General features: G+C 44.9%; 1 protein-coding gene across 4 annotated transcripts in view; it reads right to left on the bottom strand.

Annotated features, from left to right (window-relative positions):
- Nucleotides 1-23,424, bottom strand: part of ACO1 (aconitase 1) — a 46,050-nt gene extending 22,626 nt beyond the window's left edge. Inside the window, exons 1-6 of one of the 4 annotated variants that reach the window (XM_034773452.1) lie at nucleotides 23,342-23,424; nucleotides 7,157-7,274; nucleotides 6,401-6,569; nucleotides 3,705-3,842; nucleotides 1,380-1,449; nucleotides 1,082-1,265 (exon numbers count right to left, since the gene is read on the bottom strand). In XM_034773452.1, the coding sequence (XP_034629343.1) occupies nucleotides 1,082-1,265; nucleotides 1,380-1,449; nucleotides 3,705-3,842; nucleotides 6,401-6,569; nucleotides 7,157-7,253 (658 nt within the window). In that variant the 5' untranslated portion in view covers nucleotides 7,254-7,274; nucleotides 23,342-23,424. Of the gene's footprint in view, nucleotides 1-1,081; nucleotides 1,266-1,379; nucleotides 1,450-3,704; nucleotides 3,843-6,400; nucleotides 6,570-7,156; nucleotides 7,275-7,365; nucleotides 7,385-16,709; nucleotides 16,729-23,009; nucleotides 23,152-23,341 lie in introns of those variants that run through there. The other 3 variants (XM_034773451.1, XM_034773454.1, XM_034773453.1) reach the window with 3 other exon arrangements.
- Between the last annotated feature and the right edge of the window lie 1,664 nt (nucleotides 23,425-25,088).

The raw sequence follows: 25,088 nt of genomic DNA, 5'->3' as shown, positions 1-25,088 counted from the left end.
GATTTATATTGAGCTAGCACGACAAACCCCAGTCACAGGCCAGGACCCAAAAACACAGAACAAAAAGACGGTCCCCATGCTCCAAAGAACTTACAATCCAAGTACCATGAGCTGATGTAGTGCTGTATTATCAAGGCTGCAGATACAGAAACTCCTTATACAGATTTTAATCTATAGCACTATGTAAAGTAGATACATATATTACGACTTACACTGTGTGTGACTGAAAACTTTATGAGCATCTTTCTTTGAGAGCAGGACACTTTGTTCTGTGTTTGTACGGAGCCTAGCATGCTGGTTGATGGAATCCTGGTTAACGAAGGGACTCGTAGGTGCTTTCACACTACACCTGAAGTATCACTGCAATATTCCCCAGGTATTCTTTATACTAGGTATAGGGATGACTACAAAATACTTCGGCTAGACTATCTACTTATACAGATAAAATTGCAAAGCTTCTATTGTCTACCATTGGCTAGGAACATATTTCTGTTTGCTATTCTGGCAAGCATTGTCCCATTATTGTCCAAGCAAAGAACATCTGGTATTAAAATACTGGCAAAGACTGATCAAACCTTGTTTTGATGTACTTCATCCCCTCTCATCAGTGTAGGCTTTGAATCAGAGTCTTTGATCCAGCACTGCTTTTACAGTTACTGTTGCCAGGTAAACATTTTCAAAAGCATCAAAGTGATTTTACACTCACGGGTCTCATTGAAAGCCAGTGAAACTTTCAATAGGACTTAGGTTCCCAAATCATTTAGATGCTCTTGAAAATTTTACATCCGTCTCCCTCACCACTATCCATGGACATTTTAAACCCACAGTAAAGAATATTTAAAAATAAAAGCACAAGCACATCCCCCTACGACCTGACACGTGACTGAAATGTGATTTGTCTATTATCTTACAATCATTGGGTATGGAATAGGAAAACAGGTTACAAAATCCTGATTTATAGGGTCCTCTGAACTGGACCCAAAGGAGTTTGTTGTACTTAGTCATTTTATTGTATATGTGATTTGATAGGAAGACAAGCCATAACCTAGCCAACCAGTTCATAAAACTTTAGTGCACTTACCCCAGCCCAGCACTCCCAGACCATCAATCATTGTAGTGTGCGAATCAGTGCCTACCAGGCTGTCTGGATAATAGTACCCATTCTGATCGAACACCACTCTTGCCAAGTATTCTAAATTCACCTGGTGGACAATTCCCGAGCCAGGAGGAATAATCTTCATGTTGTGGAAAGCTTGGGAACCCCACTGAAACACAATGAATCAGAGCCCCAAATATTAAATACACAATACACAGGAACAGTGAAAGGAGTGGATTCATCCGATCTTGCTACATGTAAAGAGGAGAAATTTTCCCCATACCTTTAAGAACTCAAATCTTTCTTTGTTCCTTTCAAACTCCAGCTCCTGATTCTTCTGCAAACTGTCTGACCTGCAAGTGAATAAATGAACAACAGAGCTACAAGTCTCCAACTGAATTTAGTGTGTGGTCTGATGTGTGCGTATGGTGAAAGAGAAAACAGAAGAGCACTTGTATCTCATAATGCCGATCAGTTTTATATGTTTCAAGCAATTGCAGCAGTGAGCTAAAGGCAAATGTTGAAAAGGGCTTAATAAGTCTTAACAGTAATACCTACCATCTGGCTCAAATGTTAATCCCATACCGAATGTAGGCATTAAGTTTGCAGTTTGCTAAAGTCTAGTCTACATCTTAAAGCAATGGAAAGTTTTCAAAACCTAAATTATACACAAGCTGCATAGCAGTAAAGGAAGCTGATGCCAATAATTGTGATTGAAGATATGCTAATACTGATCTGGAATATACACTACAGTTCAAGCCTGTACTTCTAAACAAATATACGAAGCAACTGTACATAAACAAAAAATCCCCAAGAAGTGATTCTTTTTGGATCAGGAACACTGCTATACTCTCTGAACCACGTAGCACCTTGTGGTCACTGTGTAAGAACTAAACAGCAATTATAGCTGGTCAGCAATTTTTGTATTTTTTGAGAAATTTGTCCATCTAAAATGGGATTTTATCAAAAACTACTTTTTGTGAAACACTATTTTTCCACTGAAAATATTGGGCTTTTGTAAAAACAAGAACCACAAATATTTCTATTTTTCAATTAAATTGACAAAAATGACATTTTTCACTGTCACAAAAAATTCTCACAGGAAAATATACTTTTCCTCCAACCAGCTCTCATAATAAATATAGATTCAAATTAAATGGAAGAGGAGTATATTTAAACAGATCAGTACCAACATGTACATATACTCCAGAGACCACCCTTCGGACATGTAATTCCAAACTGAAATCCATTCCTGAACTTTTCTCAGTGATATTTTAAGACTGCAGTTTAAAAGTTAACGAGGAGCAGATCTCAGACAAATGATCCAAGTCAAGATCTGGGGGGGAATATTGGACAAACTGCTGATCTTTTCAGTTAGCTGGGTCACTGCCAATGGAGATTTGTATCCATATGGCTTTTGAGGTTTAAAAGAAACCTGCTTTTCTAAGAATCACATGGAGGGAATATTTTACAAACAAATCAATCTGTCAAGAGGCTTATTTCCACAAATAGGATCAAAATCTTTTATTTAAAAACAAAACAAAACAAACAAACAAAAAAAACCAATCTGAGATGGGACACTAGATGGGGAGGGCTCTGAGTTACTACAGAGAATTCTTTCCCAGGTACCTGCTGCGCCACATCGCAGGATGTAACTGCCATATTTGTGGTCAGGAAGGAATTTCCGCCCAGGTCAGATTGGCAGAGACCCAGGGGGTGGGGGGAGGAAGAGGGAGGGGTTGCCTTCTCTGCAGCATGGCTCACTTGCAGGTTTAAACTGGTGTAAATGGTGAATTCTCTGTAACTTGAAGTCTTTAAAAACATGATTTGAGAACTTCAGTAATTCAGCCAGAGATTAGGGGTCTATTTCAGGAGCGGGTGGGTGAGGTTCTGTGGCCGGCAACGTAGAGGAGGTCAGACTAGATGATCATGATGGTCCCTTCTGAACTTCAAGTCGGAGAGCTCTTAGATTCTAAGATTCCCCCCCCTCCCTTTTTGTATTGTTTTCATTCAAGTGGGCAGTTGTAATATTATTTCCTACAGAGAGTAACACATATGGAAGAAGTTACTGGGTAAGGCAACTGGAGTATGATGAATTTAAGGAGTTTGGAAAACAGAAGAGAACTAGGGGATGACATGAGAAAGCAGGACGATATCACACACTTCAGTTAGGAAATGCAGGAGAGTAGGTAGATTTCTAAGCTCCCGATACTGCAATGAATTCTGTGCAGATGGACCCCTATGCCTGTTCAGAGTCCCACGGATTTCAGCGAGGCGCTATACAGGTGCAAAGGAGCTCACTAAAAGGAGATTAAGTATTCTAGTGTTTCCAGTTCGCTGTTCCTTCCTTCCCCCCTACATAAAACCAATGCTTTGTGCTTTTTCACCAAGGCAGCGATGAGCTAACAACCCCATTCTCAGAACTGTGCCAACATAGCCCACTGTAGTAAACAGTCTAACTTAATCAGTCTTTGGCCTCTATAATGCTAGGAGACAAATTCTCAGTTTGCATAATGCAGTGTAGCTTCAATGAACCTACGCTAATTAATACCAGCTGGCCCTGGCTTCCTAGCAAGCATGGAAAATAAAATCTGTTTTATTTCCTTACCTCCTGTTAAAATCCACCTGGATGGAATGATCAATTACTAGATCAGCAGGACAGATGGGATTAATTTTTTCAGGGTCTCCACCCAGTTTCTTCACAGCATCACGCATTGCAGCAAAGTCAACCACTGCAGGTACGCCCCTAAAATGAGAGAATTAAGCGAACTGAGGGGACAGAGCCCAGATCCTCAGGCATAGCCAGCCGATGCCACACTGCCAGTAGATTCCGACTCTAAAGCCAACATTGGAATCACCACTCCATTGCAACGGGACACAGAACCGGGGTGGCAGAAAGAACAAAGCCACATTTGGATTCATCAGTGCGGAAGACTTGAGTGGAAACTCATAAGGTGACAGAGGGAGGTGGTTGTGCACCTTAGGCGTTGGACTGGGAGACATGAGACCTGGATACAATCTCTGTGACCTCGGGCAAGTGACTCTTCCATGCTCTGTGCCTCTGCTTCCCATCTGTAATACGGGGATAATACTACCACTTTTCTCCTCCTATTAGCTGTATGTACAGTGCCTAGCCCAATGGAGATCTGATCATGGTTAGGCCTTCTAGGAACTAAAGAATTGTAGATCATGTTAGTATGAGTCGCTAGGAACATCATCGGCTTTTGACTTGCAAGCCAAACAAAGGTGACCCAGAACCCACGAGAGTGGGTGTGACTATGGAACCCCTGTGGGAGCGAACAGGATGGCTTTCTGGAGTAGAACTGCACTGACCGAGGGAAGAACAACAAAGCCCCCACACAACTGTGCCAACAAGTTCTTGAACTTGACTTAAGAAATGCCCCCAAACCGACCACCCACATGCTTCACACTCTGTAAGTATTTCTGTTAGGCTGTTGGCCAGAAGTCACATTTTCACCTCTGGTGACAAGACTTTGTAACAGTCCTATAAACACGGCAACTCCAAGAACTGACATGGCAACAAACAACAGACCTTCCTCTGGGTTTACAGTAGTGTCTCATCAGAGCATCTGGAACCACTTATCAGTTGAACCCTCCTGTGCTGAAGTGAAATAGGTCAACCTTTCTTTATTTCCCAGGTGGACAGACTGAGGCACAATGGGTTAAGTGGTTTAATCCAAGGCAACACCGCTAGTCAGGATTAGAAACCAGGAATTCTGGCAGTCCGTGTCATGTTCTAACCATGAGACCATAACTTTCCATGTTTGCTTTTGCAGAGCAGATGGAAAGCTTGTGGCCCATCACAGATGGTACATTTTGGCATTTCCAAGGTTACCCTAACTGCCCCTGCCCATCAGGGGCATTTTATGTAGCACTCAGCACTTCACTTTTAGGCTGTTATTTTTGGGAAACATCCTCGCATAACAAAACATCTAATTCAGCAGGGTGCCGAGTGCACATAGTGTCCAGTGATGTGGTCATGGGCATTCAGGACCATTTAGGATTAGACTCCGAGTGTACTTCCTGAAATAGCAGCCCAGAAGAGAGAGACTGTTTTAGAGTTCAAAGTGCAACAAGCAAAGATGTTCTTCGCTGCAAGGGACTAAAAATAATCAGCCTATAATGTTATAAAAGACTTGTGTGTAAGAAAAATAGTGCAGATTATTAAATACAACAGGATCAACACAGGGAACGGGGTAAGGGACTATGCTTTTCTTCTTTGCAATCCTAAATGTTTACAGACAGACAATACTCCAACTAACACAGTTCACGTTTATATTATGGCAGTTCCTGTGATCTAAGAAAATATGCATCTGAACGTAGTGAGTGTGATGTACAGTGGGTGCATTTCAATTTCCCCAGACTATATACAGCAAAGAAAGCAACTGATATTATGAGCTAACTGGTTGATACAGAAGAGAAGAAACAGGGCAGTTATTTTCAACATTATGGGAATTGAGGGAGTGACACCAGAACACATGCATTTATGTACCCAGAAGCACTCAAGGTGATGTAGGCCAGTGAATTACAGAACGCACAGGGCTGAAAATCAGGAACCCTCAAAATTCGAATCCTAAACTAGCAATTTACTCACTATGGGGCCTTGTGCCAAGAGCCAGATTTTCAGTACAGCTCACTCCCAGTTAGGCACCGATACAAGTGCTAATCTTTTCAAGAAAGATCAGCACTCGGCAGCTCCCACGGTGACACTTACGGACAGATCTTAGGAGATCAGCAGCGACCCCAGACATTTATTTAGGTGTCTAAATAGGAACTCTTTAGAAAGTATAGGTCAACCTCTCTGTGCTTCACTGTCTCCATCTGTAAAGCGGTCACCATACCTCACACCTCCCAGGATGTGAGCTAGTTAGGACCCCAACGCTGTTCCCAACAGAGGTGATGACAGTTTTGCCACTGACTTCCAAAAGTGAGCATGATTGAGCCCTCAGTGCCTGTGGTGCATTTTGGAGAATGCCAGGCAATGCGTTATTTGCTAGAGTGAGAAAAGGAATGAATCTGTAGTCCAGTAACATGGAGAACACCAAGGCTGTGCTGCATTCCTTCTTATCACCTGGGTCCGAGGTCCAAAGGACAGTGGATTTTTGATGAAGTACTTTTAAAATGACCACTGTTTGCTTAAAGGAGCTCTGCCAACTAGACATCCAGTATGTTTAGAATAACGTGGCACCGCATCCACCCTCTACGCCCCTCTGCTTTGCCCACTGCGAATGGTTGTGGTTTTTACAATCCCTTTTCCCTAGTCTTAGGAAGCATTCAACTCACGTTAAATCCTGCAAAATAACTCGTGCAGGATTAAATGGCACTTCGACATTCTTGCTCTGCATCACATTCCAGTCGAGGATATTCTCAACATCTTCCTTCTTCACTAGGAACTCGTCACAGTTGCGGACGGCTGCCTCCAGGAGGACCCTGATAGAAAATGGCAAACGTCCTGGGGGAAAGAGACAGAAAGCAGATTGGTTTTCACCTTTTAGATGAAGTTTCCAGATATCTGGGTGTGGCTGTGTCCTTTCACCTTTTGGGTAGCGAAGTTCTGGCTCCACTAAAGTCAATGGGAGTCTTGACATTGACTATAATGGGGCCAGGATTTCACACATCTTTATTGGTGGCATACATCTTGCAATCACACACTCTTATCAAGTCCATCACATTATCAAGGCAGCATGGGCGAAACTTGTCCTTCCACTGATCTGGCTAGACCTTCATGCCCAGCCCGGGGGATACACCTCACCCGTAGGAAGCACTCAACTACCACATAAAATGACCAATGTGCAGTCCAAGTTTAGAAAAAAGAACCTCGTCATAACAGGAAATTAAATAAGCCTAGATGCTAGTACCCCAAAAACATGATTAGAAATTGATCTTCAAGGAATGGCTTTTGAATTTGTACCCATGTCTCTGTGCCCACAAATCAAGTATCATCTAGAGCTGTAGTGCCTTCCCATAGTTATTTCCAATGCCCACCACAGCCTGAGTACACATGTACCAGGCAGTTCCTTCTGAATGCTGCCAACATACCGTATCTCGCATCTCCCAATTTGTTCAGATTGAAGAACTTCTTCGCAGGCTGGTTGGGGTTTAGCGGCTCTGCAATCCATGCAAAAGGGTTGCTCATGATTAAAGCCCCTGCGTGTCACTGAAAGCACAAAAGAAAATCATATCAGCTGCTCTAGAGGTGAATTCTGTATCCGCTGGAGCAAATACTTCGCAGTATACATTAAACACACCCAATTCTCTTGTGACTCCTCTGCAGTCGTTATTGTAGGAGTGTTGTGAAGATTATAAACAAGCTCAGCTGATTTCCACAGGGCTCAAACGCCTACATTTACAGCACTGTGGGTGTTACAATGTTTACCTGGTGACTATCTCCGGACAGACTTTGTGCCTTTCCGCTTTGCTAATCACACAGAGATTGCAGAGCCGTTTCTTCAATGGAAACTGCGAAGTCTGAACTGACCTCAGGCCACAAAGTTTGCCGGCCCCTACCTGCCCACAAACAAAAACTTCAACACCGAGACAGAAAGAACCTATTAAAACAGGGGCCGGCAAACTTTGTGGCCTGAGGGCAGCATCGGGTTTCCGAAACTGTATGGAGGGCCGGCTAGGGAAGGCTGTGCCTCCCCAAACAGCCAGGCGTGGCCCAGCCCCACCCCCATCCGACCCCTCCTGCTCCTCGCCCCCGATGGCCCCCCCGGGACTCCTGCCCCATCCAACCCCCCCGGTTCCCTGTCCCCCAACAGCCCCCAGAACCCCCACCCCTGACTGGCCCTCGCCACCGCATCCAACCCCTGCTCTCATTCCTGACTGCCCCCCCGGGACCCCTGCCCCATCCAACCACCCCTTCTCCCTGTCCCCTGACCGCCTCCAGACCCCCTGCCCCTGACTGCCCCCCTCCGCCCCATCCAACCCCCCCCTTCCTGACTGCCCCCTGGGAGCACCTGCCCCCATTCAACCCCCCTGTTCCCTGCCCTCTGACCACCCTGACCCCTAGTCACACCCCCACCCCCTGACCTCCACCCCGAACTCCCCTGCCCTCTATCCAAACCCCCGCCCCCCTACCGCGCTGCCTGGAGCACCGGTGGCTGGCAGCGCTACAGCCACAGCGCCCAGAGCACCAGGACAGGCAGCCGCGCTGCCCGGCTGGAGCCAGCCACGCCACCCTGCAGCACAGAGCACCGGGTCAGGCCCTGGCTCTGCAGCGGTGCTGCCCCAGGAGCTCGCAGCCCCGCCGCCCAGAGCATTGCCCAGGTGGTGGGGCGAGCTGAGGCTGCGGGGGTGGGGGAACACCAGGGGAGGGGCCAGGGGCTAGCCTCCCAGGGCAGGAGCTCAGGGGCCGGACAGGAGGGTCCCGCGGGTCAGATGTGGCCCGTAGTTTGCCCACCTCTGTATTAAAATGACTAATCCCGTGAAAAGATTTTCAGAGGTGCTTAAGTCTCTTCTTGACCTGATTGTCCATTATCCAGTGGCCTAATAGACAGAGCACTTGACTGACTCAGGAGATCTGGATTCTATTCCCAGCTCTGCCACTGGCCTGCTGGGTGACCTTAATCAAGTTACTTTACTGACGCATGCCTCAGTTTCCCCATCTATAAAAGAAGGATAATGATACCCACTTCCTCTGTAAAGCGCAAGAGCTAGGTACTATTAATTATTATATTAATATTAACAATAATAATAATAAATAATAATACAGGGCCATGTTGTGCACACCCCAATCACAGTAGTGAGATTACTATCCAAATAGACCAGTTGATTTCACTGGGTCTACCTGACTCACTAACAGGTTCACAATCTGTCCCGCAGTGTTTTCAGACATCAGTCACACCTCACTCAGTTTTAATGCTTATAATTAAAACTAAGCGTGTGGGTGCAGAGGGATTTGAGTTTGGTTAATGAAGCGGGAAAGGCTTGTGGAAGTCTATGATTTATGTTTATACAGAACTGCCAATAAGGTACAAGGCACGAGACAGGCTCGCGAGCAGGCAAAGGCGCCAAGATGAGGGAATACACTGTTTACCTAAGGTAACAATGCATTTTGCATTTACTGCTTTACGCAGAAAAAGGAAAACAAAAACAAACCACAACTCACTCTGTGCCACACTTTCACCTCTGGGAACGCACACAAGAGACTGTCTTATTTAGGAGAATGAACAAAGTATTGACACTTCACTTTGCACACACACAAATATCAAATATAAAAATATCAAGTCCATATTATTTGCAATTGCTGCATAAATTGAGATGTAATCCCTACATTTTCATAACATCAGAGCAGGGACCACTTCAATTCCCGTCTGCACACACACACTCACTCTCTCTCTCCATCTTATTTTGATCTTCTACGTGTTACTTTACAAAGTGATTCTTCTTCCCAGTCTTACAGCTATGAATCACTCACACAGCAATGTATTGACCGCAGCGTTCCCTGAAGTTTTGTTCCTCCATTTCTTAGAGCCTCCTGAATACTGCATGACCATAAGAGAACTCATCTGCTTCTTTCCTGCTATTCTAGCCAGTCATTCTCCTGGATGAATTTTATACCATCTTCGAAACTCAGCCCTTTGTTTCATGCATGCTTAGTTTTCACAAGATTATTTAGTACCGCAGAAGATACAAAACACTGGGATGTTTCCTGACAGATAAAGCAAGTGACCATTGCTTTGCAATGGCCATAAAACCTGTTTTCACTGTATCCATTTGCCACATTCTCGTCTAGCTTTACAGTTTCAGCTACAACAGCCAGTCATATGTCAGTGTCGATCATGCCGGTCATTACCTATGAATAGTGGGACTATAAACCAAGTGATGCTGGCACAAAGTTCAAGCCAACCACCCATCTAGAAGCTGCAGGGGGAATGAGACTTGCCAAAAGCCCATGGTACTGCATGGATTTGTAAGTAATCATATGCTTTGGATACAGATTAACTTTCTATCACAGTAGAGTGTTTATTATTATTTTGCCTGCCTTGAAATGGGAACATACAACAGTCGGCATGCCACGAAGCTAGTATCGCTGGCCTTCCAAGATTTGTACAGTATGGAAGGTCAAAAGCATTTCGTTGCTGGGTCATGTCCATGGTCAGCAGTGCTCCTGACATTTTCAACGAACAGAAAGACTCATTGCTGAGCTCACAGTAAATAAATCGTTGGTGCTTTCATCCAACAATCTCAAAGCGGTCTGCAAAATTAAAATGAGGTTATACCCCAGATAGTGGCTTTTAAAAAAATAAAATAAAAGACATGGGATTCTATGCTGATCAGCTGCCAGGAACTCCAGATCAAGTCGCTCAGTTTACACATAAATGTTTTTTAGCTGCCAATCTTGTAAACAGAGTCAAGCTGAAGTCTTTCTGGTTTATGCATCGCCACCGCCACCAAGATTCTGTGGGTTAAATTCTGCGTTGAGTTACCCCTGGACCAGTCTTGTTTAGCTAAACTATAGAAGTCCATACTTTGGCGCTGAAGGTCCCAGGTTATAGTCCCTGTGTATAAAACCATTTCACACAGGTGTAACTGACCAAAACCTGGTAAACGATTTTGTGGGGGATGCACAGGAAGGAGTAGAATCTAGCTCGCTCACTCTGCAGAGCTAACACCGTAAAAAATTATTTTTACCCATAATGTCAACAGATAGCACTCACATTGCAAATAGAGAGCAGATCTGATGATTAAGAAAGTGCAGGAGGTTCACATTTTATAGGGGTCATACCAAAACTGGATCCAGGCCATCTGATCAAAAATAGAGGGGGGGGGGGGGAAAGAACACTGAAAAGGCCCTACGTTAATCTTGCTCTATCTCATCCAGAACTCTCCCCCCCCCCCACCACACCAAAATAAATAAATAAATAAATAAATCCTGAAAAAAATCCCCACACTCCATTGTGTTCAGTGTCTGGACAACCAAATAGCGTTTGCTAGACTCCAGATCTCTGAGGTTCACATGCAGAAGGAATCAGATCAAGATTTCTGTAAATCTCACCTGCTAGCCAGCACATGAAATGAGTGGGAGAGCAATTAGAAACTCCACCCCAGCAGCATAGTGGGATCGAGAAAAGTAGGGCCCAAACTGAATGAAAGATGAATGCGGGGGGGGGGGGGGGGGGGGGGAAGAGGAGGAGGAACAGCACAAAAGACCACAAAGAATGTACTGTTAAACGTGTGGTTAAAACAGAAAAAGAAAAAAAAAAAATCTGTGGTCAGATTCCTAGAGTTTCCCCATCCCATGAAGCTCTCCCTGTTTAGCTGCATTTCACCAGATCAGTGCTCTGCTCTTCCCTTCCTTGCAGGATTTCTTCAGAATCCAGCCCTCTGCTAAGAAGCCCTTGTTCATGAACTCAATCCCTTGCTTAAAGGCTACTCTCACTACACGAAGCTACTGCCTGTTTTGTACAGAACATCCATGAACAAAATGGCAGATGAAATTCCATGTTGGGAAGTGCACAGTAATGCACACTGGAAAACATAATCCCAACTATACATAGAAAGTGATGGGGTCTAAATTAGCTGTTACCACTCAAGAAAGAGAACTGGGGTTGTGGATAGTTCCCTGAAAACATCTGCTCAGTGTGCAGCAACAGCCAAAAAAGCCAACAGAACATTAGGAATCACTAGGAAAGGGATAGATAAGAAGACAGAAAATCTTAATGCCACTACATAAATCCACCCTTTGGATACTGTGTGCAGTTTGGTTGCCCCATCTCAAAAAAGATATATTAGAATTGGAAAAGGTGCAGAGAACGGCAACAAAAAATGACTGGGGTATGGAACAGCTTCCGTATGAGGAGAGATTAAAAAGAGTGGGATTGTTCAGCTTAGAAAAGAGACAATGAAGGGGCAGGTGGATAGGATAGAAATCTATAAAATCAGGAATGGGTGGAGAAAGTGATTAGGGAAGTGCTATTTACCCCTCAACATAACCTAAGAACTGGGGGTCACCCGATGAAATGAATAGGCAGCAGGTTTAAAACAAACATAAGGAAGTACTTCTTCACATAACACACAGTCAACCTGTGGAACTCATTGCCAGGGGATGTTGTGAAGGTTAAAAGTATAACTGGGTTCAAAAAGAATTGGATAAGTTCATGGAGGACAGGTCCATCAGTGGCTACTAGCCAAGATGGTCAGGGATGCAACCCCATGCTCTGGGTGTCCTAAGAATACATTTACACTGCAATAAAAAACCCACCACTGATTCTCAGAGCCCAAGTCTGAATGTCTACACTGCAATTATTAGCCCCGCAGACTGTGTCAGCTGACCCAGGCCAGCTGTGGCCATGGTGCAGGTCTCCTATTGCACTGTAGACGTGCCCTAAGCCTCCAACTGCCAGAAGTTGGGTCTGGATGACAGAGAATGGATCACTCAATAATTGCCCTGTTTTGTACATTCCCTCTGAAGCATATGGCACTGGCCACTGTTGGAGACAGGATAGCGAGCTAGATGGATCATTTGTGACCCAGTATGGCCATTCTCATGAACTGCAGTGCACAAGGCAAAGCTATTTAAAAACCCAGTCAAATAGAAATATACGAGCAGGTACGTATTAATCCCTACCTTTATAGATACAAGTACATTGTTTTCCATACACATAACATTTGGACTTTAGAGTAAAGATAGAATCCTTATGAATGTTTAGAGTGTAGTTGTAGCCATGTTGGTCTCAGGATATTGAAGAGAAAAGGTAGATCAACTTGTTTGTGAGCAAGACAAGCTTTCGAGCTTACACAGAGTTCTTCTTCAGGTCCTTAGGAACCCAGTTCTGTTTGTACTCTATTCCTCCCATATCATGTAGCTTATATATGCAAGCAAGCAGGCTAGCTCTATATCTTATGAGTTTAATCATTTGTTACATTATAGGTTTGTTATTACAATAGGTTTATCAATTTGTATTAGAGTATTTTAGCTGTAATGCAAGGAACCTACAGGCAACACCCTGTATATTAAGCTAAGGCAAGTTATCATACATCTGTTTGAGACCTTTACCCTAGATAGGTGGCGATGAGCTAAAGCATATAGTATATATGTTTGTGACCTTTCACATAGATAAGTGGGCAAGTTAAAGCAAGTTGGTAGGTAAAACCACCCAAGTTCATGGCCTTTTTCAGACTTAACAGGTACACCACGAAGTACATGGAAATAACCGGTTAGGACAGAAATAACAGGTGAGGATGAGCTAATGGTCTCTAATAGTTACAAACATGTCATTAATATGAACAAACATGCCAGCCTGAGTGTACCCTAACATTTTTGTGGGTGAGGAAGTTAAGTTTGGACATGGAAGGAGGGCACCTAGGCTCTAAGCTCAGGCCCTATAATAGGGGTAACCCACCCTGCTGAGGGGGTTCAGCTTGTTTTTTTGTTAGTTTGTCATTGTTAGTTCTTAATTGTTAGTTTGAAGTAAACTCTAAGTAGGCTTCTATAGCATTTAGTTCTAGCTGCTTCTAAGCTGTGCACCTCTCACTCAAGACTTGAGGAACCTGGGCCATTGAACTCTCTTGGCATGCCAGAGACAAGGCTTATCAGCAGGTTCTCAAGGAAGGGTGTGAGTACATTCATCGAGAAACCTTTCTAGTATATAATACAACATGTACTGCTAGAACAATATCGCTGCTTTTGTAATTGCTTGATTATTTGATTAATATTCCATTACTGTTCCATTTATCTCAATAAAAGGCTTAAAGCTGCCTTTTGTTCTCAGTGTGAGTTTCCTTGTCAGACATCCCAAGGGTCCCTGCAAATTCTGTGTAGCCTGATTTTGGGACCTTATTATCTTTAGATCAGATTAACTGGTGATCCTATAATCCATATTATCTAAATAATATTATTAATCTCCCATAAAATCAGGCAACCACCAGGTGGAAAGAGGGTGAGTTTCTCCAGCAACAAAGGGGTTAATATTCACATGAAGTTACTCACGTGCTTTAAGACAACATCCCTAAGTGACTAACTAGTCATCACAACTATTCATTTTATTATTACTAAAGCAAGGGGGGAAAATCAGTAGCACTCCCAGATCTTACTGCATCAAGAGACTCATTGAGTTCAATAAAGCTATGCTCTCACACACCAAGTTGCAACTGAGGTGTGTTTGTAGCACGTTTAGACACAAGAGCTAGATTACTAATAGCAGTGAAGCCGCGACAGCACAGGCTAGGTGACTGAGCAGTTTGAGTGGGCTTATACAGACAGTACTGAAGTTCATGCTGTCACAGCTTCACTGCCATTGCTATCTGAGCTTGCTTGGGTCTGTCTCCATGTACTGTAGTGTAGACATACCCTAAGTGACTTCACAGGACCTTAGACCAGTGCTGAAGGGTGGGAAGGGAGCTGGCAGATCTTTTCCCATAGTTTTATTTCAGTACCATACAAGGCACATGTTTTATAAGCCAGCTGGTGCTCTCTGGTGATTTTGACAGCTGGATTCTCTTCTCACATACACCAGTTAGGAAGGGTAACTCCACGGAAGTCAATGGAATTGAATCAGTGTGAGACAGAGCATCAAGTCCACTATGTCTGGTGTGTTCGTGGAGTTGCGAGGTTGCTGGATTTGGTGGAAGTATCTAAAGCAGATGACGGGTGAGGAAATTATATGTTGTTTTACTCTCTGCTACGTATGGTGGAGTAATCCACGAGGCAGCCCTCGGCATCAGTTCAGCAATATGTGGTGTAGCGTAATGCATTGAAGCCAGAACACCAACAGTGAAAATCAACATGGCAAAGCAAAACTATAACTGGTTCTTTCACAGGATTATTGGCTACCTCTTCTTATCCCTTCCAGTAGCAACTTCACATTAATGGCAACAAAAGTATTTGGTTTTTAAAGGACCACACGGAAGCCCACTCATCTGCTTTGCTCTGCAGAAAAAGTCTTATTGCCTAGAATATTTTACTTCCAAGATCCATGTGCATGGGAAATTGGAGGAGGTGGGGAGGGAATTGTGCTGGTGAAAGATTCCAGGTTATTATTGATCATGTTTTTTAATGATAGTGATAAAGGACCAACCAAGAACAGGGCTCCACTGTGCTGTACAAAGCACAGAGCAGTAGACAGTCTCGGACCTGAGCAGCTCAATCTAAATAGCAGGTGTGGAGACCAAAACTCCTTATCAATCCATAGAGTAGGTACAGAATAGGCAGAAGCAGCACAAGCTTTGTGACACTGTCCCATCAATGCAATTTAATGCTGACTGACGTGAAAGGATCAACTTTAGGGCCAATAGGATACTCAAGTCTCCATGTCTATCCAGTCCCTGGCCTCATTAATGACTTGGATAGTGGAATAGAACGTATGCTCATAACATTTGCAGATGACACCAAGCGGGGGAGGGTAAGCAATTTGGGGTATAGGTTTAAAATTCAAAATGATGTTGACAAATTGGAGAATTGGTCTGAATGCAACAAGATGAAACTCAATAAAGACAAGGGCAAAGCACTTCACTTAGAAAGGAAAAATCAACTGCACAACTACAAAATGAGGAATAACTGTCTGGGTGGCAGTACTGCTGAACAGGATCTGGGGGTTATAGCGGACCACAAACTGAATACAAGTCGTCAATGCGATGCAGCTGCAAGAAAGGCTAATATGATTCTGGGGTGTATTAACAGGAGTGGTGTATGTAAGACACAGTAGAGTCCCACTCAACTCAGAAAGGACGGTTACCTGTTCTGTAACTGGCGTTCTTCGAGATGTGTTGCTCCTGTCTATTCCACATTAGGTGTGCGTGCTCATCACCTAATGTGGAATACACAGGAACAATCACTCGAAGAAGAACTGGTGAGGCCCCAGCTGGAGTATTGTGCCTGGTTCTGGGCACCACAATTTAGGAAAGAGTCCAGAGAAGAGTAACAAAAATGATAAAAGATTCAGAAAAACCTGACCTCTGAGGGAAGGTTAAAAATAGTTGGGCATATTTAGTCTTGAGAAAGGAAAACTGAGGGGGGAAACTGATAATTTTGCAATGTGTTAAGGGCTGTTATAAAGTGAACAGTGATTAACTCTTCTCCATGTCCACTGAAGATAGGACAAGTAGTAATGGGCTTAACCTGCAGCAAGGGAGATTTAGGTTAGCTAGTAGGAAAAACTTTGTAATTAAGGGTAGTCAAGCTCTGTAATAGGCTTCCAAGGGTGTTCGTGGAGTCCCCACCATTGGGAGCTTTCAAAAACAAGTTGGACAAAACACCTGCAGAGAGGGTCTAGGTTTACTTGGTCCTGCCTCAGTATAGAGGGCTGGACTTGATTTCCCAACGTCCCTTCCGGCCCTATATTTCGATGACTCTCTCCGCTGAGGTGTCTTATATTTTGTTGTGTTTTAAATGACCTCAAACATTTGGACGGGGGCCATTTTTTGAGCATCTCTCCATACATCTAAATAATTGCCAACTTGTCTCACGAGCCACCAGAACAGGCTTCAGAGAGTAAAAAAAACCCTCACCGTCACTGACGCTCCATGCTGGATTCAAACTATCCCTTCAAGGCAGAAGGTTTTGAATCACATTACCAATTCCCCAAGCTGCCTGTTACCTCTCATTTTAACTATTAAAATGGTCAAAAAACATTACATCGCGCACACTCACACACTCAAAAGCTTTACTCATCTGTGTTGCGGGCTGCTGCTCCTCTGTGTTTAATCCAAAAGGCATTGGAGCAGAATGCCAGACTACTAAATTAAAGCTCTCTCATGACAATATTGGGCACAAATCCCATTGATATAAATAACCAGCGCGTACAATTCAAGGGCACGACCTGACCCTTAATTTGTCTAATGCATACAGCTCGCCTTCCAAAGGGAAGGGGGAGGGGATGGGGGAAATAGGGGAGACTAAAATCTACAGAAAACCCCTAAAAGCAGTCTCTTTTCTATGCTCTCACATTTTGATTAGATATGGGCCTGAGTGGACACATGCAAAGCTGGTTCCAATCTTCACCAAAGTTCAAAGCGATGCAAGCGCAGGTGGCCTGGCACAGGCACCATCTCTAGCCCTGTTAACCCTGGAAATCAAAAGATATTGGAGCAAGGGATTTCCTGTCCAGCTGGAATTTTAGCATATTTTGAGCACCTAATTCCTCCCTTTGTTCCCTTGAGAATACCTCTTGTCTTAATGCGCCGTCCATGGATTTATCCAAACTATGGATTAGCCAAAGGAAGACAGAAGCGGTCTCTAGCCAATCATGAAATATACCAACATATCAATATTTTACTTACTCAAGAGTCCATGTGTAGTATAGAATCACTGACACGAAAACAGCTTTATTATTTTGAAAAAGGACAATGCACAGTGGACAAATGTTTTAGATTTACGCTTAACTACTTTAATCATCCAAGGCAAAACAGGACAGTTACAGCCCCTGTAATATACACTACATGGAATCAAAGCTAAAGATATCTGGGTAAAGTTCAATGCCTGTGATATCATTTAGCGCCAGCACAACCCTTGTTTTACAATGTATTTTCTACATTTGCATTCTCGTATACCCAGTGGAGTGTATAAACAAAGGCGCTATTGTAGTAAAGACGCTGATTCTGGTTAGAGAAATAACAGCTCTTTCTAGTTACCATTCGCTCTATTTATGTCATATAAACCCACTATATAAGAAACAGACAGTCTTGTGGTATTGCTGTAAATCAGTCCATTTAGTACTGCGGTTTCAGTGCAATGCATTACAGAAGCCTGGAAAAACAGAGCAGTTTTAAGATGTACATAATGGAGAAGGAGACAAAGAAGAGGCCACTGACAATTTGGCAACTGAACAAACATTTTGCTGGCATAAAGCAATGACACAGCTGGGACCACCTGCACTTGCAATAAAATGCAGCAAAGCATAAAGGGACTTGATAGCACTGCACGTGTGAAAACTTAAGGGCTCCACTTTCAATATTAGTGCTTTAAATGAAAAGTGCACTGCAACAACAAGAATGGGGCCAAATCAGAATGTATATAGACCATCTGCTCCAGAGAGAATTTATCTTTTTTAATTGATAACATGTCTGACCTAAAACCTGGCTAGCCCCTTTAACATCAATGTAATAATATAAATATAATACAGAGCCACTCTGGACTACATTTTCAGTGCACTCTGCAAGCACCTAGATGGCTACTTCTTATTGTTTTAGTTTGTACACATCAGCTCATCTTATTGCTTAAAATATGCAGGGGGGTTATTTTATTCCACATCCCATTGCAGTTCACATCTGTGGGTTTCTTGTGCAAATTCTGCGATTGAAAGTGTGAGCAATCAACTCAAGGTAGTCTCAAAAAATTCCAGCCACAGGAGCTTAGATGAGCTATCAGACAATGGTATAATTTTCTGCTAGAAAGGAAGCTCAAGGCAGGTGAATCCAGTCTTTGATGAGGACAGGTGTGTGCCTCCCACTTGAGAGCGGTTGTCAAGTGTTACGTGTTATTATGAAGTTCACTCAACTTGTTATCCAACATGATCAGAGCTAGCAAAGTGACACTGAAAGTCCCACGGTGGACCAATCTCTGGGAATCTGAACATCTGCTTTCTACTCCATCAAGTCACTCCCCTCCCAGGTGCACACTTCCCCATGCTAATTCACTCACCATCCTTCCTTGCACTGCACACACAAATTGATACTATATAAGTAATGGCCCAAAAGGCTTCTGTGGTTTAGCTTTTGTTTTGATTGATAACTCAGAGATGCAAGACACACATACCATCTGTGGTCTTTTCAAAGAAAGCCCTTAGAACAGAAGCTGGTTTTACAGGAGCTAATGAATTCAAAAAACTAAATGCCGATCAAGGCATAAAAGTTAAAGAAACACTGTAACTTTGCTTATGCAGCAAATGTTCTTGTTAAAAATAAAGACATTCTGTAACTACCTTTTTTGTTACAGGGAAAGAAGTCCCAAGCAAGTAACATTAAACATCCCTGCATTTCTGGGGTAAATATTCTTAGAGATTAAAAGAATGGCAACACTGAAAATTAAAGCCATGCCTTTTACCCAGATGGCAGCAGCAGCTCTGAACTTTGCCCTAAATCCAATCACTGAATCAGCTTGCTACTGGTCCCTTTCTAATGAACAGGCACAAGGCAGTTGATTGTTTAATATGTAGCATGGACTAGTTTTAACCAAGCTCCCCTCTTTATATAAAGTAGAAGTCCACCTGTGTGTTTTTCTGCATATCCGTGCTAAGGGGAGGAGGTATGCGTCTGCACTGTGAGGAGTGCACACGTCTCTCTGCAGGAGTTAAAGACAAGTGCAGCAGCTAGCACTTTTTTCATCTATTTCAGAAAAGGTTGGGGGGATTAGGCCTCAACACAGGACAGAACAATGCATTGGGGGAGGGAGAAAGAGTGATCAGAAGATAATGTAAATCCTTCATTCTTTCACTTCTCTCCCATTCCATGGGACAGACCCACAATTGGGCTGCTTTAGTCACACACCTGCATGTCCTCTGTCTTCACCTGCGATCTGAGCTGCTTGGGAGTGATCCAAAGGGATGTGCAGACACGTAGGTGGAGGCAGAGTCAGAACACCTTTGGAGTCCTGAGCGTAGGAAGCTGGGACTCCCTTGCTGTTTGTGTATAGATGAGAGATTCTGATCCAAACAGTACCTTGAGGCCAAACCAGAGGGCGGGACCCTGAAAATGTACTTGGCTCCAGTGCAGGCAGACAGAGCAGAAGGGACTGAAGATTCCTTCCCAGCCTTCTGCTGTCTCAGGCAGTGGAGCAAAGAGGGTCAGTCCCCACTTTGTCCCTCCTTAATTACCTTAAGTGGATTACTGCCTCTGTAGACTTCTGGCCTCCCAAAACCGCCACAACCACCCACAGCTGCAGGTTTCTGCATTAGCAGCTGTTTGACAAAGGTCTCTGTGCTGCTTTTATATAAACACTGTTTTCTCTTGAGCTTTTATGCACTTCTTTTGGAAGTGTCAGCCTTTTACCCCTACCACAAACCTTAGTAAAATATAAGGGAGGAATGGATTGCTCAGGGGAATGGTCAACAGGGGAGGGGCCAGAGTGCTAACTAGGACTAGTAGCCAGAACTAAAAGCTTTCATAGTCTTTGCTTGGGAGGGAGTTGGCATTATCCTGCCTGCGGCGGCTCATTGCAAAGCAAACTTCTCCCTTGGTGAGACAGTAGCAAGTAGAGACACATTGTTGCCTGAAGGAGCCCGGCTACTGCGCGGAGTAGGGAGCTAGACACGTACAGGGGCTTTGCAGATCTCCTCTAACCCATATTGTGATTAAGGACCCTAAAGTTGAGGGAGGCAGAACCCCAGCTAGTTCACTGATTGGGGCGATGCAATCTGGGGGTGTTTCCCATCCTCCCCTATAACGAATGCTAAATTCTCCCTTAACAATACTAGAAGTTCAGCACTCCTGAGCAATTCCACAGGCACCAACCCATGAGAGAATTCAGTTGTTTTCAGCCAAAGAGAGTAGAGAGAAATGTTCAAGTGGTCCTTCACTTGAACAGTGTAGAAGAGAATAGGGCTCTTATCATCAGGGAGGGGTCTAGCCCAGAGACCTTGATGTACTAATTCAAATCACATTGACATATTCGAATAGTAAGCCCTTCGAAACAAGGACTCTTCATTGTGCGTCTTGCATAGCTCTGAGCTCCTCACTGGTGTCAGACTCTCCCTCACCTTTCCTCCTCTGACCCGTGCACCAGCTCTATGTTGTTAACACAGAGACCGAGGTCTCGGAGTACAACTGCCACTCCACAGATAGCTTCATGCTTCTCTCTCAAATCTAACATGAATCATAGCCTCATGAAACAGCCAAAATCTGGATGGGGACGGGGACTCTCTCTTAGATGTCACTCCTCCAGACTCAGGATCCGGGCATATTGTCTCCACTAGGAATATTTCAGGCAGGGTTAGCCGACAAGGTGGCAAGAGTGTCCGTTCTGTGTTTACACTACAGCCTTGACCATCAACAGGAAAGCCGCAAGCAGGCACTGTTTTATGGCAGCAAGGCACTGATGCAGCTGCACCAATGCCAAGGATTATACGGCTTTACCACCATTTCATGAAACCTGCTAGAAGTAGTTACTCTAAACATGGGCAGTAATGTTTCTAGTGTAAAAGCAACATAATCCAGTCACTGGATAAGGCATTGGGCTGGGACTCAGGAGATACAGGCTCTATTCTTGGCTCTGCCACTGACCTGCTGGGTTGCTGCTCTATGCCTCAGTTTCCCTCTCACCCTTTGTCTTAGCTATTTAGACTGTAAGCTTTTCATCAGACAGACATACTCGTACTATCTGAACATAAAGACCTAACACAATAAAGCCGTGATCTCATTTGGAACCTCTCACGCTACCTTATTACAAACACAGAGTGGTAAGAGACAAGGCTGAATCGCTTATAATGAACAATAAAGAATTAAAAGTTATATTTAAAGCAGTACTCGGCATACTCTTTCCTTTCCCTGATTTTATTAAACGTTAATTGTCTCTTTCCCCATCCCCTGCATGGAACCTTGAACTCCACATGGGGTTTTTGTTTGCTTGCATGTCACCATCAGAGATAGCAGCAGAGCTCTTTCTGCTACTGCAAACACACGCAGTCTTTGGCCATGATTCTGCAAGCTAATCCATGCAGGCAGGCCCCTGCATAGCCTCACTGACTTCAGTGGGGCCACATATGAGCAGAAGGGTTAGGGTGACCAGATACCAAGTGTGAAAAATCAGGACAGGGGCTGGAGGGGTAATAGGTGCCTATATAAGAAAAAGCTCCCCAAATCAGGACTGCCCCTATAAAATCAGGACATGTGGTCACCCTAAGAAGGGTCCATCTGTGTGGAGCTGTGCTATGGTCACAGAGATGCCATATGGATGCAGAGGTCTGCCTGCTCGGATCAGTGTGCAAGATTAGGCCTTTGTGTAGATATATTGTATGGGTAAGACATAATTTGCCTTAAATTAAAATAGGGAGATTTTCAAATATATATATAGATAGATAGATAGATAGGCTTTTAATATTTAACAACATATATAACATCTAGAACCCAGAGTTAAAGTCTCAATATTTTTAAAGTTACAATATTTTATATTTGTGTTGTACACTGAAAAGGTGGCAGGATCACCCATTCATAACTTGAAGTCCTGTTCATTTGGAGATCTGTTTCACTTGGAATAGGAAGAAAGAACTATGCAGTCATCACAGAAACACTGAAGAAGTCAATAGAGTTACTCTGGGTGTACACCAGCCTGACAGAGGAGAATTGGGGCCTGTGTGATTATAGCCAGTTACATTAAAATCCCGGCCATTCCTGAAGGCCACAGACCTTTGCCTCTATTTCTGGGAGCCACCCCTCCAGGGCAGCAATGTGACTTAAAAACACGGATCAGTGCCGGAGCTGGTAACAGAGCTCATGTGACCAGCCTTCCCTCAAAGGGGCCTACCAGTTTTCTCCTCCCTTCTCCAGGGGACATTACAAGAAAATTCAGGACCTTGTGAAACTGACACAAGGGGAGGGGATGAAAGATACGGAAGAGCTCAGCAAGCCCAACGCTGCATGCCCCCGGTTCTCAAAGCAAAGGAAACGCTGCCCAGGCTGGCAAACGGGGCAGTGCTCGGGGGGGAAGGACCCAGTAAGGGAGAAGGACGGATACACGTTTGCAATGACTGTCCAGCCAGGGACACCCCCTGCATCGCCGGGAGAGGAGAGGCCTGTTCATTTTCACCAGCACGTCTCTCTTCCCCGGCCCGGCAGCGCAAGCACCAGGCCACCCCCAGTGCCCCAGCCGGCAACTCCGCTCCCCGCGGGAGCCCCCGGGCCAGCAGCGCTGCAGATTACAGGGAGGGGCTCCATTGTAAGGCCGTTTCGGGCGGGGGCAGGGACAGAGCCAGCGCAGGTCAGCTGGAGGGAGACCCCCCCCCCAACGAGCGGATCCTACCTTCCCCGCCGGGACCCGCGGCGACCCCCGCGCAGCGCGCTGCCTGCCGGCCTGCCAGCGGGGACAGGACGGAGAGGCGCCTGGCCGGCCGGGGAGCGAGCGCCGAGGGGACCTAGGGCAGTCGCTGCCGCCTGCCTCCGCCGCTCGCTGCGGGATAGGCTGCTCCGCCCGCCTGGGGCGGCCAGGCTCCTCCCCGGCTGCTAGGGCGGAGGTGTGGGAACCAGAGTCAGCTGCTTCCCCTTGCCAGCGGCTCCCTGCCCCCGGCCCCGGCGCTGGCTGGCTGGGCCCCCGCCCGCAGCCACAGGGGGAAAGGGGCCGGACCCCAAACGTACCCCTCCTCCGTCCGTCCTAGCGTACGGGGGCAGAGGCCGGCGATTTCAAGGCCGGATCATCTGTCCAGCCTTTCAGGGTGTGTCGCCCTCCCCCCCCTCCATCCAAAGTCCAGCATTATCCCCTCCCCTCTTGACATTTACTCTGCAAAGACAAAAGAGGTCGCCGTGACAACGAGCAGCCCAGAGGATGGTTGGTTGGGGCGTGTTGAGAGGCGGAGAGAGCTAAGACGGGTAAGGATGTGGGGAGTGGGGCAGAGACATCTTGCTTTACCGTAACACAACATTTCAGTGCCTCACAACCTCCGCCCCCCTCCCTCTGTATTTTGTGACACCCCCGTCACACCCAGCCGTTAAGAAACACTCCCCTGCTCTCCCCGGTGACTTGTGTAACACAGGCCATACAGCTGCACCTAGGATTCCTCTGGGGGTGGGGGGACAATCCCAGAAATGCAGGCAACTAAACCAAAGCAATTCACCCACCGTGCACTTCGGCACTAAACAGACAGCAGGTTCCAGGCGCAGGGTCTCTTAGCTCTAGCACCTCACACGCTCTGTTTACAAAGGGAAATGGCTTGACTTCTACCTGCCAGCTCACTCGGGATTTGAAGGCACTAGTGCTTGGACAGCAGGTGTTGCTGATTTGAAGACGGGACCTTGCACAAGTGTCACTGAAGGCCTAATTTGGCCTTGAGAACCTTTGTTTTGCGTGACCACACATGAGAAAGGTAGCCCCCTCTCCCCCCAGCTTAACTCAGAGCCCAGGGTGAGTTTGCAAGGCTGGCTCTTGGAAAACACATCTTGTTACCTACAAGCTGGTCAAATTTAATGTCACGATGCCATTACTGTAGAGTCACTTTCTAGAGTACAGCCACCTGATCGCACAGAATGGGCTATGAGTGGGACCAACTTAAGGTTGTTCTGGGAACCTTAACCTTGAGTTTTCTGACTTTATAAGTTGGTTGTTTGCCATTTGGCCCCAATGTTGGCAGACATTGCTCATGTCCTGTCCTGTCAAGCTCTGTGTGGGTGCAGTGGGCCTCTAGCACTTAAACAGCTAAAGGATCAGGGCCTTATTCTCCATTTTATAAATAACCCCCCTCCCCATTAACTTTCCTTTCTGTCTTAAACTTGTGGATCAAATTCTGCAGTCCTTACTCACACAAATCTTCCATTGACTTCCATGGAAGCTTTGTCTGAGGAGGTACAGTACAGCCAATTCCTATGTTTACTAAAATCATTTCTTTATTTGAACATTGCTATGATACCGATGGTGTTTTAACCCCTTTAGACTATATAATTATGTTGGGGCCTGATTTTCCAGACTCTCACACTTGTGAGTGACATTATGTATGAGCAGGGTCCCACTGAACTTGATAGAACTACACACAAAAATAGATTTGCTCACATATGGAAGTATTTGCAGAATCAGGCTGACAGGATCATATCCTTATGTTCTGTGTGTGGTTAGTTCGTGAGGAATTTTACACGCAGCAAGTGTATATTTTGTTTTTATAGATTGCAATATTTCTGAGACCCATTTTTGGTTCTGTTTTTACAGATTTATCCAACATACACAGGGGCTTTAAGTACATGACTGCAGACTGTTTACAGTTAGCACAGAGTTACAATTTATGGTTCTGATTTTGCAAACCCTTATGCAAAGGAACAGTCCTGTTGATTTCAATGAGATCATTCATATGAATAAGCGCCATCCACACGATTAAACTTTTCAGGATCTAGCCCTGCT

The sequence above is a fragment of the Trachemys scripta genome, chromosome 6, assembly GCF_013100865.1.
Source record: "Trachemys scripta elegans isolate TJP31775 chromosome 6, CAS_Tse_1.0, whole genome shotgun sequence".
Taxonomy (NCBI): Eukaryota; Metazoa; Chordata; order Testudines; family Emydidae; genus Trachemys; species Trachemys scripta.
Note: the sequence above shows the minus strand (reverse complement) of the source record. Positions and strands in the feature narration are given on the sequence as shown.